Raw genomic sequence first — 19,643 nt, forward strand, 5'->3', positions numbered from 1 at the left:
TCCGAATATAATAGAAACTATGGTATGCATTACAAAGAGACAGATTTCACTTCAACTTGCAGCAGCCATAATAAAAATGTATTAACATTTAGATCAAAATGAACTTTTCAACAAGGTAAGAAACAGTCTATGCTATAGATGTTACTCAAAAAGGCTGAATATAAACTAAAATATAAGTAGAAACCAACCAATCAAACTGCATAAAGGAAGGAACTGAAAAGCCTGATAAATCTTTGTGTGACATAGAAGAACAACTAATGGAAACTTCAGGTCATGTATTGATAGATGATATTACTAAATGTTTCCAAACAGCTAATGTCGTGGAAATTAGGAAGCTAAAATTTTTATAAAAGATGGATTTATAAGCAGATAATTGACAACACAGGTGTCAAACTATCAATGTAAAGGCAAGAAATAGAAGATAAAAGTAATAAGTTATATAAATAAGTTAATTATTTAAAATAATAATAGGTTAAATAATAGAAAAAAGTTTATGATAACAATATATTGGGGTGTGCAAGAGAATTTTGCAGATACAATTAAAGACTTCAGAAATTTGCCAGACACAGATATCCAAAAACACTTTTCTGGTGCAAACCCATATTCGTCAACAGAAGAGCAGATACATTTTGCAAAAACATGCAAAAAATTAACAAAATAGAATATGTGTAAAGTAATTAACAAACATTTAGAGGACGGATTTAAAGTTTGTTTACTTGCTGCTTCAGATTTCAGCTTGATGAGAGATAAACGCAACAAACATTTTTAACAGGACTGTAATTTAGATATTTGTTCACTAACTATTAACAATAACTTTAAATGATATAAATATTATTAAAATAAAAATAGTTTAGTAGAACTCAAATAGTAAGCTCTACAAATCTACAAATATTTACACATACACCAACTTTTTTTTTTTTTTTTTTTGTGCACATTAAATCAGTAGAATTTCCCCCTATTTTACTTTTTAGTAGATTTATTATTATGACATATAGATTATTTTTTATCATATAAATGATACTATTATTTTACCTAGTGTTCTGTTGATGAACGTTAAGGGCTTTTGCCATTAATACAATAAGAACTGGTCGAAATAGCTTTCCTTCATTATCAAAATAGTAATGAATACATTCTTGAAAACGTTTTGACTTTGTGTTAAGTTCCTAAATAAAAACTTTACAATAAAAACTTTTTAATAACAGTTCTACATAACTTTAACTCTTAAGCAGAGTAGTATATTATAAAAAACTGAACTTTTATTATCTTATTATGATTATATATCTTTTATAACAATGCTGAACTTTGTTTGACACAGAACTCTCAGCAGCCATTAAAGCTGAGTTAATGGCATGAAAGAAGTTTATATACAGATATGAAAATATATGTAAAATAATAACAAATGCTATTTAAAGTTACAATAATGTAAAAATTCCATTTGTATAGCGTTAGATACAAACCTCTGTAAGTGTAAACATCTGAAGCTTAAGTGGAGTTTGTAGATTGTATATGTAATGATCTTGGCACCAGAGTATGTGAGTGGTGCAGAGTGGAATCAATGTTGCATGATTTGAAAAAAAAAATTCCAAAATGCTCCTCTATTGCTCAATTACCACCAAAGTATGTGAGTGGTGCAGAATGGAAGCAAGGTTGCATGGTTTAAAAAAAAAGGTTTCCAAAATGCTCCTCTATTGCTCAATTACAAATAACAAGTGATGGCTCAGAGCCAGGAGTCCCACAACCAAACCACTGTCACTTGGATGACATAGGGGAGCTCAGAATATTTCTAACTATATTTTGAATTTGTTTCCATTTGTCTTATTATTACATTTACAAAAATTTCTATAAAGCATATATTATGTAATTAACTTATCACATGATTTTAATTACACTTTTTACCACCCCCACACACCCTCCTGATTTTTGCCTGTGAATCTCCATTATATGATGGACAATTTTTAAAAGTTGGTAATAAGCATGGGTAAAGAGAGATAGAAATATGAAGTTTATGAAAACTTGAATGGAGTAACTACAAAATTTTGTAGTAGTTTTGTAATTCACAATTTAAGGGGACAGCGCACAAAAAATTTTCTAACAATTATAAGTTTATTATAAGTTGTTTCTTATTTAAAAAGCAAGATTGAAAAAAACTAAAACAAACTTTTTGCTAAGCGGTTATTTTGAACCTACAAAAACAATTAGATGTTGGCAGTGAGGAGAACGCAGCAAACCACTGAGCTACTGAAGATAAATGTTACATCTGAAAACAAACCATTCTATAAACTTTATATACTGATTGTAATTAATCAACACTTTTCAAGCGTTGTAATAAATAACAAATAAGCACAACTATATTGCATTTAGCAGCATTGCAAAGCAACTTATAAAAAAAATATTTGAAAACCACAATATTTAAAAAAAAAAAAACACAAAAAAAAAAGTATAAAAATTATGTTCAAGTAATTAACAGTTACATAGAATTTAATTTCTTTATTATTTTATTAACAAAGACAGATTATACAAATATAAAAAATTGTTAATTTTTTCAGTAAAAATGAACAATAGTTGGTTGCCCCATCAAACAGGTCTTTAAAACAGTTTAGGGAGCGCCAATGTCTGACACTTATTTTGACCCCTGATATTTAATATGTATATGTAAAAATGCACTTAATCTTATGTACAAACATTATAATGACATAAACACCAGTAACTACTAAAATTAGGTAAGTCTTTTATATTAAACCTTGATATATTAAACTAAAATATTTTATATTTTAGTTTAATATATAAGGATAATTATTATCTCACCTCTCTAATGTTAAGGTGAACACACAAAACCTCTTTTGTAAGTTTTATAGGGTCTGCCACCACAAAAGGTTTTTGGCTAAAAACAAAAAAAAAACTAGTAAACAAAATAGTATTTATCAAAAACACTGTTTATATATATATATATATATATATATATATATATATATATACACACACACATATATATATATATATATATATATATACACACACATATATATATATATATATATATATATATATATATATATATACATATATATATATATATATATATATATATATATATATATATATACATATATATATATATATATATATATATATATATATATATATATATATATATATATATATATATATATATATATATATAATTATTGTATAACATAAAAAAACATTTCAGCAAGACATTTTTTTTTAATTTTATTTGTAACTCTGTCCACCCTAAACTCCAAAAGAAACAAGGCTGCTACAAGCAAGTAGTAGTAGAACATGTAAGTAGAAGAATACTCTGCTCACAACCAAGAAGTTTAAGTAACCATGAGCGAGATCTCGTCTCGTTCTTGTTTCTCGTGAGAAATGGGACTTCTCGTGAGAAACAAGAAATAGAAAATTCTCGCGAGAAGTAGAAGGAGACTTAAATATTATATTATTTTCCAAATTAAAAATTATTATAATTTACAAAATGCTTAATAATTTGTTTTTTTAATTAATTAATATTTTGACTCCGTGATTTTAATTAGATTTTTAATTAGATTTTTTAATTGGATTTTTTTTAAAAATCTAATTAAAAAATTTTAATTAGATTTTAAATATTTTTAATTGGATTTTAAATACAAAAACTTTTTGTATAAAATGGTGCACTTTCGACTTAATTAGTTTACCAGTGGAATTCAACTTGACACATATTGTTCATATTGAAAAGAAATATTCTTGCCTCATTTCAACGATCAAAAATGTCACCAAGAAATAACAAAATCTGGAGATATTTTCAAAAAACAAGTGACGGTGCTGAATGCAAGGCGTGAAAAAAGTCTTTGAAAACAAAAGATGGAAACACAAGCGGACTTCATCGTCACCTCGAAAAAAAACACAGCCAAGATTACGTTGAGTATTCTGAAAAAACTGACGACTCTCTTCTTCCTCCTCCTAAGAAGAAACAACGAACCATGGTTGAAATGCTTGAAACAAAGTCCAAATATGACAAAGACAATCCCATTCAAAAACAGTTTGACTCTGCAATGCTGGATTACTTTTGCACTGATCTGGCATCCTTTTCAGCAGTCGAAGGAAGAGGTTTCAAGAAATTGTTTGACATTGCAAACCCTAAACTGAGCCTTTATCACAGAACAACATATTCAAGAAAGCTTTCAATTCGGTCAAGAGAAGTTCAAGCTGGAATGAAGAGCATAATAACGGAGATTACGCCAAATCTAAAAAGTGCTGCATTTACTTCTGACCTTTGGACTTCTAGAGCTCAGGACAGCTACATCTCTTGGACTTTTCATGCTATTGACGAAAATTGGAGACTACATCACTGGACACCCTATGTCCAACAATTCCCAGGCAGACACACAGGTATCTTAAATGAAGGAAAGCTGGATTCTTTCTTAGAAAAACTAAATTTGCCTGCTGATTTGCCAATGTACTGTGTGAACGACCAGGCAAGAAACATGAAACTTGCAGTCAAATTGTCAAAGCGCCTTGACCAATACTTGTGCAACAATCATATTTTGCAATGTGCAGTTCGAGACTCATTTGGAATGACTGCTGGAATGGATAATGCAAACATGCAAAGATTTGGCTTCTTCAACTCACCAGTCAACAGTTGCAGCTAAGTTGCTTGAATTAGAATCAGACGCTCAAGGAATCAATTTTAGACAGTTATGCCAATCTGTTGACACAAGGTAGAACAGTGAACTGGATTGCATGGCTTCTGTCCTACATCTAAAGAGTGCAATTATCAGCTTATGTGCAAATGAAGATATTTTGTCTTCAAAGACCATCAGTGCATAACAGTGGAAATCAATCGAGGGAGCAGTAGAAATTTTGGCACCACTTAAAGAAGCTACAGAAACGTGGTCGGCTGAGTCTATTCCAACAATTAACACTTTCGCCGATTCTCTTTATTTAATCCATGACAAAATTGATCAATTTATTGAGACGGATGAAAAAAATGGCTACGGTGTCTTGTATGCAAAAAACTTGAAAAGCTGCATTGAGAAAAGATTTCCTCTTTGTCACACCGGAAACTTGTTGAGTGCTGCGGCAAACTACTTAAATCCTGCTTTAAAGGGACTTCACTTGAAGCTCTTCAAAAAATTTCAAACAACAAAAGAATGGTTAGCCTCACAGGTTAAGGATAATGTTGAGTGCCAACCTATTGCCATAGTTCTTTCTGCAGATTTGTCCCCTAATTCAAAACTGAACCTAATTCAAAACTGGAGTTAAACGTCAGACTTAAAACACAAGAGCCAACATCTGAACTGAATCCTATTTTGAGCAAAATGTGCCAGTATGAATATCTCCCTAATGCTAAAAAAGACTTTCCGATTCTTGATTGGTGGAAATTGCATTCAAATACATTGCCAGAACTCTCTTCATTAGCTAGACAAATTTTAGCTATTCCAGCAAGTTCAACTAAATCAGAGAGAGTTTTTAGCTTAGGTGGAAATGTCGTCCGATCATCCAGACACAACTTACACTCAGAAAAAGTAGAACAAATCATCTTAATTAGAGAAAACATTGTCTTGTTGGAAAAGTTTGGCAAAAAAATTCTGAATTAATATTTGAAAAAGTTGTTTACATTTGACAAATGTCATTTGTGTCTATTTTTCAAAACCATGTTTACATTATTATTTTTTTACTTGGATTTTAATAAATTTGTTTTCAAAAATTGTTGAACTTCTCGTCTCGTCTCGTTCTCGGTCTCACGAGAAGTACTAACATCGTGTCTCGGTCTCGTCTCGATTTGAAAAAACCTAATCTCGCTCATGGTTAAGTTTAAAGTTTAAATCTATCCCACGCCTTTAAAAGTAACACACTTACCTGTACCAAGGCTGCAGCATGTAAAAACAAGTTAATTGTGATACTTCTAGAGGCATAGGATGGATTTAAACCTTGAATCTCTTGATTGGGATTGGAGTGTTCTACCACTACTACCACATTGACTTTGAGAGTCTACTATTGGATTGAATTCAAGTGAAATTCTGCATCTCATTTTGGCATAATTCTTAAAAAGAATCTGAACCAAAGCTGCATCATTTTCAGCCTTGTTGTTAATCAGAAAGTCATTAAAAATCAAGCCACTCTCTCTATCCTGTTCAGAAGCTAGACAAACTCATCACTTTTTTTTAAACTTCTTGATCTGTGGCTTAAAAAGGATAATAGCCTCTGACAGCTTTAGAAAAGATCTTGGATACTTAAAGTTGCTGACTTCTTGTCAAGAGAAGTGACAAATTGGGGATTTCTGAGGTTCTATCAGCAGCTTTAGATACCCTTCTTTCTTAGTCCCTATACTTCAAGGTACTTAAGAACATCTTGATATAGATAAAAGTCATTTTTTTAATGCAGAGCGAGCCTGAGAATGAGGGCGTAAATAGGTAGTTATTGTGATTCAACACAGCTTTAAGGCTTCAGATGTTTCTGTAAAATTTATATACCTTTTGGACAATTTAGCAGTTCAGCAATATTCTAGAAGAATGCTCAGCATTCAATACATATTTCTCAAAAACACACAGATTTCAAAATATGATAGTCCCAGCCACAGAAGCAAAGCTTTTGTGAAACAGCTATTTTGTATTTGTATTCAACAAAATGTGTAGGACACACTTTCAACCCAAGGACAAAAAAAAATTGCTACAAACTGTAGTTTATTTTGTTTTTATTATTCTTACTATTTTCAACCTTACCCATTCCCAAGTTATTTCATAAGATTAACCCATTAGATTTAAAGTTCACTAACTAAAGTAAAATTTGTAAATAGACTATCAAAAGAATTCATTGAGCAAGGTAAAAAAAATTCTAAATTTTGTCCTTCTAACCAACAATTAAATTTCAGGGATTTGGTTAAGTTTTTGAAGCATATCTGAATTGAGTTTATTTTTATTTTTGATAGATACTATGTCAGACACTCCCACCACACATAAATATGATGCTAAAATTGGTATAGCAACTTTGAATGCAATTGATGAGCAAAATATTTCATTTATTTACAATATTCTTTATTTTCAACAATTTAATCAATTTTTAATTAACAATTTAATTTTTCACAATGTTCTTCACTTTTAACAACTTTTTATATTTCTTTAATTTTACAATATTCTTCAATTTTAACTTTTTTAAATAACTTTAAAGAGATTATTGGCAGAGTTATCATTCTTTAACTCTATGAACTCTTTTTGTATTTTGACTTTTACATCACAAGAAGACGGTGATATAACTGCACAAAAAGTTCACATCTGGAAAATAGTTCATCAATTTATTAATTCAACTTTCCCAATGACAAATTATTTTTGATTAGATTAATTAGAACATTTTCAAACAATTTTTTTAAGTAGCTTACGTTTGGCCCGTGTTTCACAACATCTTTAACTCTCTATTTATGAAACTTTCCACCATAGAGAAACATGCAGCAATCATATGTAATCATATGCCCATATTCAAGTCACTCTCAAAGTGTCTTGAAGGCATCTGCCTTAGATTAATCAAAAAAGTTGCCAAATCAAATGATCAACCTCTATAAGCATTATTTTTAGTTAGATCTATTCTGCAAAAACTCAGGAATTCACATAAGCTGCAACTTCTACACCCTAAATCAGTAAAATCTTTTGCGGGTTTTAGTAAATCCACATAAATACCTAGATATTGTACTTATTTATAAAGGAAGTATTAATAATAAATTTACATCCATCCATGATGTGATAAATTTACATCCATCCATTACATGAATCCATCCAATTAAAAAATATGAAGATCTTTTTATTTTATTATTGTTCTTGTTAATATTCATTGGTTGATGAAATATCAGTTAATGAAGTTTAAAATCTTTGTTTAATATCAGCTAACCGTCATATGCAGTTAGTGTAATTTGATAATTAAATATTATCTATATTATTTTTTCAAAATCAGAAGTACGCAGATATCACTTTGACTGACTTACATGCTGATCAAGCTTTTATGAAACAGCAAAGTAATATAACAATACCTTTTGGCAGAACATTACCTCCTTTGTCAGTTTGTAGTCTAAAGAAATCACAAATATCACCAGCAAATCATTTGCAAGTCTTTCTAAAGACTGTCATCCAGTTGCAGTTAAATTTCAAAGGCTTAATCATATTGATAAGCTGTTCATCCAATCCAAAATTTAGAAATTATTTAATAAGAAAGTTATAGGACCTTTGGACTTTAGAGAGCACAAATTGTAAAATTACAACAAATGAGAGATATAAAACAAATGTTTTCTGATTATTCCTGAACTTTAAATACTTTTACCAACTTCAATGTTTATACTCTACCCAGAATAGGTTATTTTTTCAGTACTCTTGATTTTACAAGTGTCTATCATCAGATATCGCACCTACCAGTAAACAAGCCTTATACAGCATTTGAAACTAGTAAATTGATCAATTTACTCATTTGCCATTAGGTCTAATGAATGCAGTTGCTGATTATTATTGGGTAATTGGTAAGTTTATTATAGCGAGTTCTTAAAAAACATCAATGAGATTTAGATAACATGGTAACAGGTATGACTCAAACTGAACACAACTTTAATTTAAAAAAATTATACAAATCAGGTGAGAAAATCAAGCTTACATTTAACAGTAACACTAAATGAAAAAGTATTACAAAGAACTGTAGAACTCTTCCCCAATTACTAAGTTTATCTTTAATTATACTGAAAAAATCCATTATTATAGTGTTCAACATTCCCACTTAATCAGTAAGCTGCAGATGCTTTTATACCACTAAAAAACAATATTGTTTATGGTGTCTTAAAAACAATAAGTTGAGAGTTAATTGAAAGTAAAAAATAAATAAAAAGTTTTTTTAATTTGATAGAACAGGTATAAATAGTCATAGTAAAAAGAATACAACTTTGCTGAATGATAAGTCATGCAAGATTTTCTTAATTTTCCCCCCATAAGCTTGTAATCATGTGTATCTACACACAACAACACACATATTCTATTTATATACAACTATATAACATATATTATATATAACATGTAATGTAATTATAAGTATTGCAATAAAATATTTGTTATAATGTAGAAAATTAAAAAAAACAAAAAAACAATAAACATTTGTGAAAGAAACTTTTTTTTTAGTCTATTGTGTATTTAAAAATTTAAATATTTTAATTTTTATTGCCAAATCAAATTTAATAGAAGTTTAAAAAAAATTTCTTTATGTGTCAGACATTTTTTGATTGAGATGTTCATACATTCCTTCTGGTGCATAGGGACACCCTGTAGTAGCATTGAATAACAATCTATTACTATGAATGACTTTATTTACATTGTTTAACAAAGCCATTTTCTTTGAAATACTTTTTAGCCATCTGAAGTAACCAACTAACATAGTGATATCACCATACAATAATATTTATGTACTTACAATTATTATTTTTTAACTATATTACGAGTACCTATAATAAAACAAACATACTATATGTAAAACATTCATAATAAAACTAATAATAAAGTGAACAATTTAAACCTTATAAATTAAATCTAAACTAATAGCAAATGTAGAGAACTTAATATGTCTAATGCACATAACATATTCTACCATCGTAGTATAAGTTGTATTAAATATAAGTTATGTACATTTGATAGTATCAATTAATCTTAAAAAACAAGAAAAATAAATTTTAATCATTTTTTTTTCATATTATATGATAATCATTACATTATGTAATATTATGACAATATTATATCACAACAATATGATAACGTAGAAAATTTACTAAAGTGTATTACTAAAATAGTGTGACCATTAAACAATAAAAGTTACATAAAATACGGTGCTAATACAAAAGTGAGTACTAAAGAATATCTCAAAAGGGGTATTTAACAATCTTAACTTAATAACTGAACTTATTGCGTAAACTACGCATAAAATACGCATTAATTGCAACTTTGATTGTCCTGATATTTAATTATGACTCATAGTTACTAACGAAAGCAAACATAAAGTTTGGAAAAGATAAAAATTATTTTAATGATGATTGATGAATAAAATAATAGAACCAATAAAATAACCGTTTTGTCTTGGCTGCACGTTAGTTACATCAAAGTTTTAAGCGATGAACTTGACGTACTGACCAGTGACGGATCCAGGAATGTTTGGTGGGGAGGGGGGGGGGGGGGGGTAGGTGTTGAAACATTTTTGTATCATATTTGCGTCTCCTAAAAAAAAAGGTTCTCATAATAAAGATGCAAACCCCCATCCTTCCCCCTCCTCCCTTGGTCCGTCACTAGTACTGACTGGCATAAAGGCAGTGTAAGTAGTAACTTTGTTGCCAAAATCGCAAAACATAACATAATGTTTTCCTTAATTTTTTGAGCGAATAAAAAACATGTAGGACTTAGACAGCTTAAAAGTTTAGTTTGAAAGAAATAAATTACGGTAATAGTTATGAACACAGGCCCAGTTTAACCACAATGCAAATTAGGCAAATTAGGCAAATTAGGCAAATTAGATGGTCGCCATAAGCGGAAAAATTTTTTGGGTGGCAAGCTGCATACTTTACTGATAATTGGATGAGTGTATGCAATCTTACAAAAGTTCTCTCTCCCGGTAAATAGGGTAGTGGACCGAGGTTGCTATTAAAAAAAAGTCTAATGCGCTACTATGATACCATTCAAATTTAGAAAAATAGTTTAGATTACGGACTTTTTCACTTACTGAAAATCAAGTAAAAGGAAAATGAAATAATGGCGCTATCAAAACATTCTTAGGTTGTATCAAATTGATTTTAAAAATTTTAAAAACTGCACTTAGTATAAAACGTCTGCAACTAGCTTGGTTTATTAACTGTACTAAGCAGATACACGTGTTGATCTTTTTTATTACCTCATTGAGGTTAATCTTTACATAAAGTTAAACTTTTAAAAGTACACAAGTAAAGCAACAGTAATGGATCCAGTAATTTTTGGTGATGGTTTGAATTATGTTGAAATATTTTTGTATTTTGTATCACATTTGCGCCTCCTTATTAAAAAAAAAAGGTCCTCCATTTCGATGATATTTTGATTGATATGATAGTAAACAACTTCAAGCTTCTTTTAGTATAAAACCACAACAAAAAACAATAGAATGAACACAATCTTTGTTGCATTGAGTATTTTGACATGCAAAATGATGCTTGGAAAGAAAATGCACAAACTTCTTTTACCTTCACTTTTTGAAAACATTTTCTTTGTTAACGGTAAACGGAAGGACTTTTAGTTATATTTTTTAATCTCAAGAAAAAAGTTCATTGTCATTTAGTTAATATTAGAATGCACTCAATAATTTTTTAGTCAAGTTGTTGGTTATAAACTATTATACTTTATTTCATTTTTAAGAACAAAAATTAAAATGACCTAATGGATGACCCGCCCAAACCAAACAAGTGTTTTCGATTATCTGGTAAAGATGTTCTTCTGTAGAAACCTTCTTATAACGAAATTAAAAATAATTGATACCAAATTTCTTTGCACATTTTTTGTTTTATAAGAAGATAAAACTAGATAACTATTTTGATTAGACTAAAAATACGGTCTCTAATGCAAGTTTGTTTATAAAGTAAGAAGCAAAATTTAACGAACAAATATAAACAAACAAACGAATTTAAATTAACAAATGAATATAAATTAACAAACGAATTTAAATGAACAAATGAATATAAACAAACAAAACAAGCATCATAAACGATCTTTATAAAATAATGCTGCATACTGCTCTCAAAATGAGTCTACAAATAAAAAAATAAAAAAAGTTATCTATTGTGAACAAACAATACTTTTAAGATTCTATTAAATTCCAATAACTGCAGCTTGTTTGCTCACCTTTGTTTTTATGGGGAGGCATAAATTTTTGTTAATCATTTTTCTAATTTTTATTCATTTAAATATTGCGCTTGAAATCTTACATAATAAGCAACTTAATCAAAATGAAAATCGGCAAAGTAAGTTTACCATTTAAAAATAAATATTGTTTTTATTTAATTTATGTCATTTAACGACGTAATGATTGTCTTGTAAACATTTTATTTATAGTTTTTTAATTATAGTATTTATAGGCATACACACACACACACGCACAAATATATATAAATATATATATATATATATATGTATATATATATATATATATATATATATATATATATATATATATATATATATATATATATATATATATATATATATATATATATATATATATATATATATATATATTTATATATATATATATTTGTATTTCAGTTTTGCGATGTGTTTCAAAAATTATCGGTTTCAATTGTACTCAGAACCTAGTGTTCAATTGCTAATGTTGCCATCCACATAGGCGGTCCTGAAAAAGGGTCAATCGAACGTAATTTTTGATAATCTTTAATTTAGAAAAACTTATTTCTCCGCTGACCACTGATATCGGGAGGGTAAACAAAATTCTCAATGCTGCATAAACATTAGGAATGATGTCAATCACACAGTTTTTTGTAATATAAGTGTTGTTTTAGGGCAGCTATCTTTTGCATTGCAACATTCAGGCTAAGATTACAATTCCACCAAACAGTTCATTCTTTTTAACGTCACTCTTGCCGTCAGCAGTCAAAATGGAATGCACTTTTTAAATGCAAGTGTTTCACGTTTTTCTATTTTTTTTTATGTTATAGAAAAATTCAAAATGTTTTCTTTGATTTTCCATCTGTTCGAATCCTTCTGACAAAGAATTAATTGCAGTGTCTAAAACTACAAAAAAGATATTTACTTTGAAAGACTCTTTTGCCGACTTTATAAGTTCATCTTTCATTTGCCAGCTTTACAAGTTCATCAGTTACCTACATAGGTTCATCAGTTCACAGGTTCATCAGTTACCTTTCTTAGGAATATTTACTTTTGATTTTACTCGGTCTGACCACAACTTCTTCAAAGAACCAGTTTTATTGCGTCTATAATAAACTATATACCTCATGTTCTCTAAAAAAACCTCGACAATTTCAATTAGTTTCGAAGCGCTCATCAAATTAACAGTTTTTATTTGAAGTGTTTTGCTTACTAAATTAAATGTGACCAAGACAGCATACTAAGTGATCAAATAGCAGATGAATTTGAAATTTGTAATTATTTTGGTCATTTCCATAGCGGTACATTTTCTAAAAGCATCAATCTTGAAACCTAACGTAGATTTATAGACAGCGTCATAAACCTTACCAATGTAGTATTGCAAAGGTTCAAGGGCGTCTATCGTGCTCTCCCAACGGATTTCACTTCGATTTTACAGTCAAATTGTTTACATGATTTCTTAATATACTCCATCTATGGGTTGATCCAAAAAAAAAGTTATAAACCTCCTCCTCCTGAATATTGTTGAAAAACCTAACAGCTAAAGTGCAGGAAAATGCTGCATTATTGACAAGGTTTAGTGAACGGCTTACACAAGGAACAATAAATGCTTTTGGGTTTAGATAAAAGATCCTTTTTTGTACGCCTATATTCTTTTTTCTTCATGTTTCATCCGTTACCATAACGCTGGCCATGCATATTTTTTAAGGATATACCTTTTTTTTGAAAGCTCGTCATCCCTGAATAAGATGTATCTACAACCTGAACAAATCCAAGAAAAAGTTCCCTCAAATTAACTTCGTCTCCTGGAACTGCATAGACAAATCGAACAACAAGTAACATTTTTTCTTTACAACTTAAATAATGATAAATTTAAATTAAAGTTAGATATACTAACATATTTAAATTGGTACACAAATCAACGATTTTTCATAGGTTCAAAAGTTTGCGGGTGAAGCGTTTTTTTTTTAGAGAAAAAATTTTTCTACTCTATTTGATCACAGTTTTATATAAAGGCAAGATCATATTTGTATTTTGTAGGATATCCTTTACAATCAATAATGGCTTGGCATCTATGAGGCATAGAGTCAACTAAATTAATGCAAACATTAAAAGGAATTGAGTACCATATCTCCTTGATTTTATTAAATAAATCACCTTTATTTGTAGGCTTGATTCCTTTCATTTGATGGTCAAAATGTTCCCATAGATGTTCAATGGGATTTAAGTCAGATGATTGGGATATTTACTTCAAAACATTGACTTTCATTGTTTTTAAAAATTTAAAAACCAATGTGGCTGTATGTTTGGGATCGTTATCCTGTTGGTACATCTTTCCTCGAGACATTTTATCCTTTTCATGAGGTAATATGATAGTCTTGCATATATTTTTGTACTTTTATTGATTCATAGTCTCAGTAATTCTATGGAGCATACCAACTCCATTCCGGGCTAAAACATCCCCAAACAATCACATTACCTCCCCCATGTTTTACGGTAGACAGTTGGTATTTAGGATCGTATCTTTTACCTATTGGACGTCAAATATACCTGATTCCTTCTAATCTGAACACTATAAACTTGCTTTCGTGACTAAAAATTTTTTTTTACCATTGTTGAATACTCCATTTTAGATGCTCTGATAAAATTTCCATACGGGCGTTACGTTTTTCAAAGAAACTAATGGCTTTTTAGCTGAACGTCTTCCAAATAAATTAGCGTGGCATAAACAATGATTTATGGTAAAAATACAACAATTCATTCCATAAAAACGTCTCATTTGTACGTTTATATTGACAGCTGTTTAACCAAACAACACTTATCAACCTACTTGCAACAGTTTTTTTTTCAGTTATAAACTTCCTTCTTCCATCCTAATTTGATCAAACATTGACAAATCATGCATTTTCAAATTTTAAATGCTTTCTTACCTTACTACTTTGATTTGTGTCTTGTTTCTGACCCTACCTGTGTGTTTAGTTTTTCCTTTGTTCGGACCATATAAGGTCTAAATCTTTTTTCTCGTTTTATTTCTTCAGACTCACCCTATCGTTGTAATACTTACTAATACTTTAAAACTGGCTGAAATTCTTTATGTGTTTTCATTGTGATGGTCCTTTGACTGGGACTGGTATTTTTTGTTTCTCTGCTGTTAACTACGTCTCCTACGTTATCGCCTGGATCTAGTCAAATATGGAAGTTTTTATTCATTCTCGTTGGTTTTAAGTCAATCCTCATACTACCCTATGCTTTTTACCTTCTTGTGCAGTTGCTATTTCAAATCGGTGATTCAAAAACTGGTAAAAGTGCCAATTGGCATTAGTGCACTGAAAGAATTTGCAAACAATGGCATAAGTACGAACTAGCATAAAAGTGAAGCTGTTGGAAAAAATTGCATAAGTGGAAATTGTCAAGTGCGAACTAGCATAATTCCACCGAAAGAATTTGCAAACATAGGTATAAGTGCAAACTGTCATAAGTGCGAACTGTTATAAGTGTAAACTGTCATAAGTGCAAAGCTGTTGTAAAAACTGGCATAAGTGCACCAAAAAAATTAGCAAAGATTGGTAAACTTTTATTAAAGCTTTAGAAGTAAGAGAACTTTTAGAAGTATATTTTGCGTTATCGGTAAGGAATACCCGTAAGGACTTCTGGGAGAACTTTAATAACGACAAAAAATTTTTTTTTGTTAAAAAGGATAAGCTATTTTACATAAAAAGTACCAATCTAAAAGCCTAAGTTGTTATTTTAAAAGTTTTTTAAATACATAGATATTTATATTAAAATGTTATAATAAGCAAATCGAATTGAAATCAAGGTTTTCTACTTTTCACGAAAGTGAATAGGAAGTCTACTCTGTATCCAACATGCACAGACAACCGAAAATAAATATTTATTTAATAATTGCTTCAAATAACAGATCAGATAAAGAATTTAACATAATTTACTTTATGCTTACTAATGTAAAAGTTCTATTAATAAAAGCTATACCCATAAAAAGAAGTATTTATTTATTAGCTTACTAAAGATTAATAAAAAATTTAAAAAACCGCTTTTACAAATTTATAAGAATATTAACACAATTGAATTATTGAAGCAAATAACAAATCGACTATTTGGATTTCGAGTATCAGAAAAATCAAAAAAAAAAAAAAAAAAATAGAGAGAAAGAATCGCCAAATAATTTTAACTAGTACTCGAAAAAAGGAAACACATTTTTAAAATGTTTATTTATAAAGAGTTTTCTAAAAAAAAATACGCAAAAAAGTTGAAACATAGCAACAAAACTATTCGAACAATTCTAGGAAATAGAAAAAAAGTCAATTTTACGCTGCGTGCGTGCAGTAACCTGCCCAAGGTTTAAAAAGGTTTCAGCTTTATCTTACATTAGTCAATTCGCTCTCAACTGGTAATGACATTTATTATTCTAATTGTTCTTTGGACTCCTGATAAAGTTACACACTATAGATCAAAAAAGTGCTGAAAGTTTGGCTCGTTATTTAATATAAAAGTTTTAAAAAAAAAGGGAAAAAAAAAAGTAGAAATGGATATGCCTTGATTTATCTGATTTGCAAATATATGTATGCTACTTTTGGAGGTAAATTGTCCCTTGGCAATGGTTTAGTGTTTTTGTTGGCAGAGGCGTAAACCCACTAACATATATATATATATATATGTATATATATATATATATATATATATATATATATATAAATATATATATATATATATTTATATATAAATATATATATATATATATATATATATATATATATATATATATATATATATATATATATATATACATACATATATATATATATATATATATATATATATATATATATATATATATATATATATATATATATATATATATATATATATATATATATATATATATATATATATATGTATGTTAAGACAAGAAAGACAACGAAGTAGTCAAGCAGTGGTTTCAAGGCAACCACCTATCGGTGATGGATTGGCCGCCTCAATCTCCGGATCTCAACCCTATCGAGAACCTGTGGAAGATTGTCAACCGCAGAATTAATCGTGAAGGTGTTCGCAATAAGGATCAACTGTTTAAACAAATCCAAAAGGCCTGGGCAGCGATTCCACAAAATTTCATTGATCACCTGATTGAATCTATGCCTCGAAGATGCAAGGCTGTGATTGACAACAAAGGATTCGCAACGAAATATTGATAGCGAAATACAGCTTGGTCAACATTTTGTGGAGTTGCACTTGTTTTGTCCAGAAGGAAATCAACTTTTTTTAATACTTTTGATTAATTTATTAATTTTCGTGTACAATGAACTTTGTGATGAATAAAACTTGAAGAACTTTGTCTCTAAACAGTTACATAGTTATTTCTCTAAATTGAAAAAATGCAGCACTTTTATATAAAGAAACTAAATTAGCATTATTTGGTTGCACTCGTTTTTTCCGATACTGTATATATGTTCGATAAATAAAATTTTAATAACCGTATTTGACAAACAAGATTCCAATGATTATATCCGACAAAGAGATTTAGTGAATGCGAGACGTTATATTCATTTTAAAAATTATGGACATTTTTATTGTGATATTTATTTAGAAATTTATAAAGATTATTGTTTGCATAAGTCAGCGGTTAAGAAGATTTAGATTAAACTTTTGTTAAAAAAAGTTCTTATTTCAATCCAATCCTCAGTGTTAAGACCCAGGTCCATCCCGAAGAGTTCTCTAATGGGAAGGGGGAGGTTTGTATGTGTTTCTTGCCACTTAAAGACCTCAAAAAAATAAGGTCCTCGATATTTGACATTTGCCAACTATACCTAAAAATTTTCTAATTGAAATGCTAAATGTGCAAATGTGCCAATTCAAATGCATATATAACAGCCTTGGAAGGTTGGGGAAGGGCGACACCCCCGTTCCGCACGGCCCTGTCAAGAACTGATGATCTTTTTGAAGTATCCGCGCTCTTTATACTTTATTTCTTATTCTTTGTATTTTAACAATACCTTTTCTTGAAATTTTCTTCTCTTATTTATTTGTATCTTTATCTTATATATTGTAATAAAAAAAAAAAAAAAGAACAAAAAAAAAAAAAAAATTCAAACAAGGAAGCATGTTTTTGTAAAATTTGTAAATCCTAATTTTATTTATTATTATAACTTCTCATTTTCATATTATTAATAGCGTTTTTTGTTGTTGTTGTAGTTGTTATTCCATTTTTACAATATTTACATTTGCTTATCTTTTGTACGATATTTATATGGAGTTTATTTTTTATAGAATAAAGTTATAATAGAAAATGCGTTCAAATCAGATCGTATTTAACATGTTTTTAGATAAAAATAAACCAAATGGAGCAACCTTTAGTCCAAGTTCAATGCAAAAGATCCCATCAAGTTTAGTTTTATCAAGACATCAACTAAATAATGGCAGCCAAAAAAGCAGTAAAAAATTTAATAAAACTTTCTCTCAAAATAAAACATTATCTAAACTTTATAAAGAATCATTTAACATTCAAAAACAGAATAAAAGATTGCAAGCAAATATTTTGCAAGGTTTTCTAAGTGAAATAGCTTCGAATAAAAAGAAAAAGTTTTATGTATTTTTCAATCAAACTGTACCCAAAAAAACTAAGTGTACCATCGTAAAACACCAAAAAAAACATAAAATAAAATGTGTCAGAAAGCGCATATCAACTGCTCATAAAAAAATAATACAGCTAATGAATGAAATAAAAAACAATCAGAAAGAATCCTCAAAAGATATAAAGAAACAAGAAGCTAACAGTCGTAAAATTAACAAGGAGTTATCTAAAACACTAAAGAAGTTACATCCCCACACAGAGCATCTCCATACGGTATTCAAAACTAAAGATCATCACGGTAAACCATTTCAGGATCATGGAATCTTGTCAAAAACTCTTTCAAATGACACCATAATCCCACTCAATCTTTCAATAAAAGATTTGAGTTTAAAGGAAAAGGCAAAAATAAAGCATAAAGTTGAAACACACGAATGATAAGAATTTTCGATATAAGTCGATACAACAAATCAAGTTAAAACAAAAACAGTGAAAAACAACTGCTTCTTTTTAAATATAAAAATTTTTTTTGTAGTTTATTTTTTATTTAATTTTTTAGTTTATATTTTTCGAATGCTTTTCATCCATCAAAAAATTGATAGTTTTTAAAAACTTGGAAAATACAAACATTAAAATCCTTGCTTTAAACCATTAATTGTTAAATGTTATTATCAGTTCATAATTGTAAAAACTAAATGACCTAAACAAATGTATAATTATTTTAACTATTAGCATAGAAAATTATATTTTCCATTATAGATTATGTCTTTTTCAATTTAACTTTTATTTTGTTATGATTTTGATCATTATTGCAATCTTTATTATAAATTTATATTTTTGTACAGAAAGTGGGCTAGCTATGTCAAGCTAAAAGCCCTCTCATTTTAAGGGAAGTCATCAACTTACAATTGCTATTATCCATAATAAGTATATTAGAACAAAAAAAAGTTTCAAAAACAATTATTGATGTTAATCATGATATCAAAAAGTAAAGTTTATAGATGTTTGAGATATTTCTTTTAGGACCCTATCAAAAACTAATGTAATGCATTTAATCACAAAGAATATTATAAGCAGTTATTTTCTTCAAAAATATTGCGTTGGAAAGTCTGCAAAGAGTACAAAAGTAGATGTATTGTGCTTGTAGGTAAAAAATTTTTGCCTACAAGCACAATACATCTTTATTATTTTTA

At 28.8% G+C, this 19,643-nt stretch overlaps 1 protein-coding gene and 1 long non-coding RNA gene across 2 annotated transcripts in view; one reads left to right on the forward strand and one right to left on the reverse strand.

The window, feature by feature from the left end:
* LOC100197234 (all trans-polyprenyl-diphosphate synthase PDSS1) overlaps nt 1-9,470 on the reverse strand; it is a 28,874-nt gene extending 19,404 nt beyond the window's left edge. The window contains exons 1-3 of the mRNA XM_065810375.1: nt 9,257-9,470; nt 2,806-2,881; nt 1,033-1,163 (exon numbers count right to left, since the gene is read on the reverse strand). Coding sequence (XP_065666447.1) covers nt 1,033-1,163; nt 2,806-2,881; nt 9,257-9,393 — 344 coding nt within the window. The 5' untranslated portion in view covers nt 9,394-9,470. The remainder of the gene's footprint in view (nt 1-1,032; nt 1,164-2,805; nt 2,882-9,256) is intronic.
* A 2,299-nt stretch (nt 9,471-11,769) lies between these two features.
* Nucleotides 11,770-19,208, forward strand: LOC105845330 (uncharacterized). The gene is made up of 2 exons (XR_010641826.1): nt 11,770-11,986; nt 18,206-19,208. It is a non-coding gene; the product is annotated as an uncharacterized LOC105845330 (long non-coding RNA).
* Nucleotides 19,209-19,643: the final 435 nt, after the last annotated feature.

This window comes from Hydra vulgaris, chromosome 11 (genome assembly GCF_038396675.1).
Source record: "Hydra vulgaris chromosome 11, alternate assembly HydraT2T_AEP".
Lineage (NCBI taxonomy): Eukaryota > Metazoa > Cnidaria > Hydrozoa > Anthoathecata > Hydridae > Hydra > Hydra vulgaris.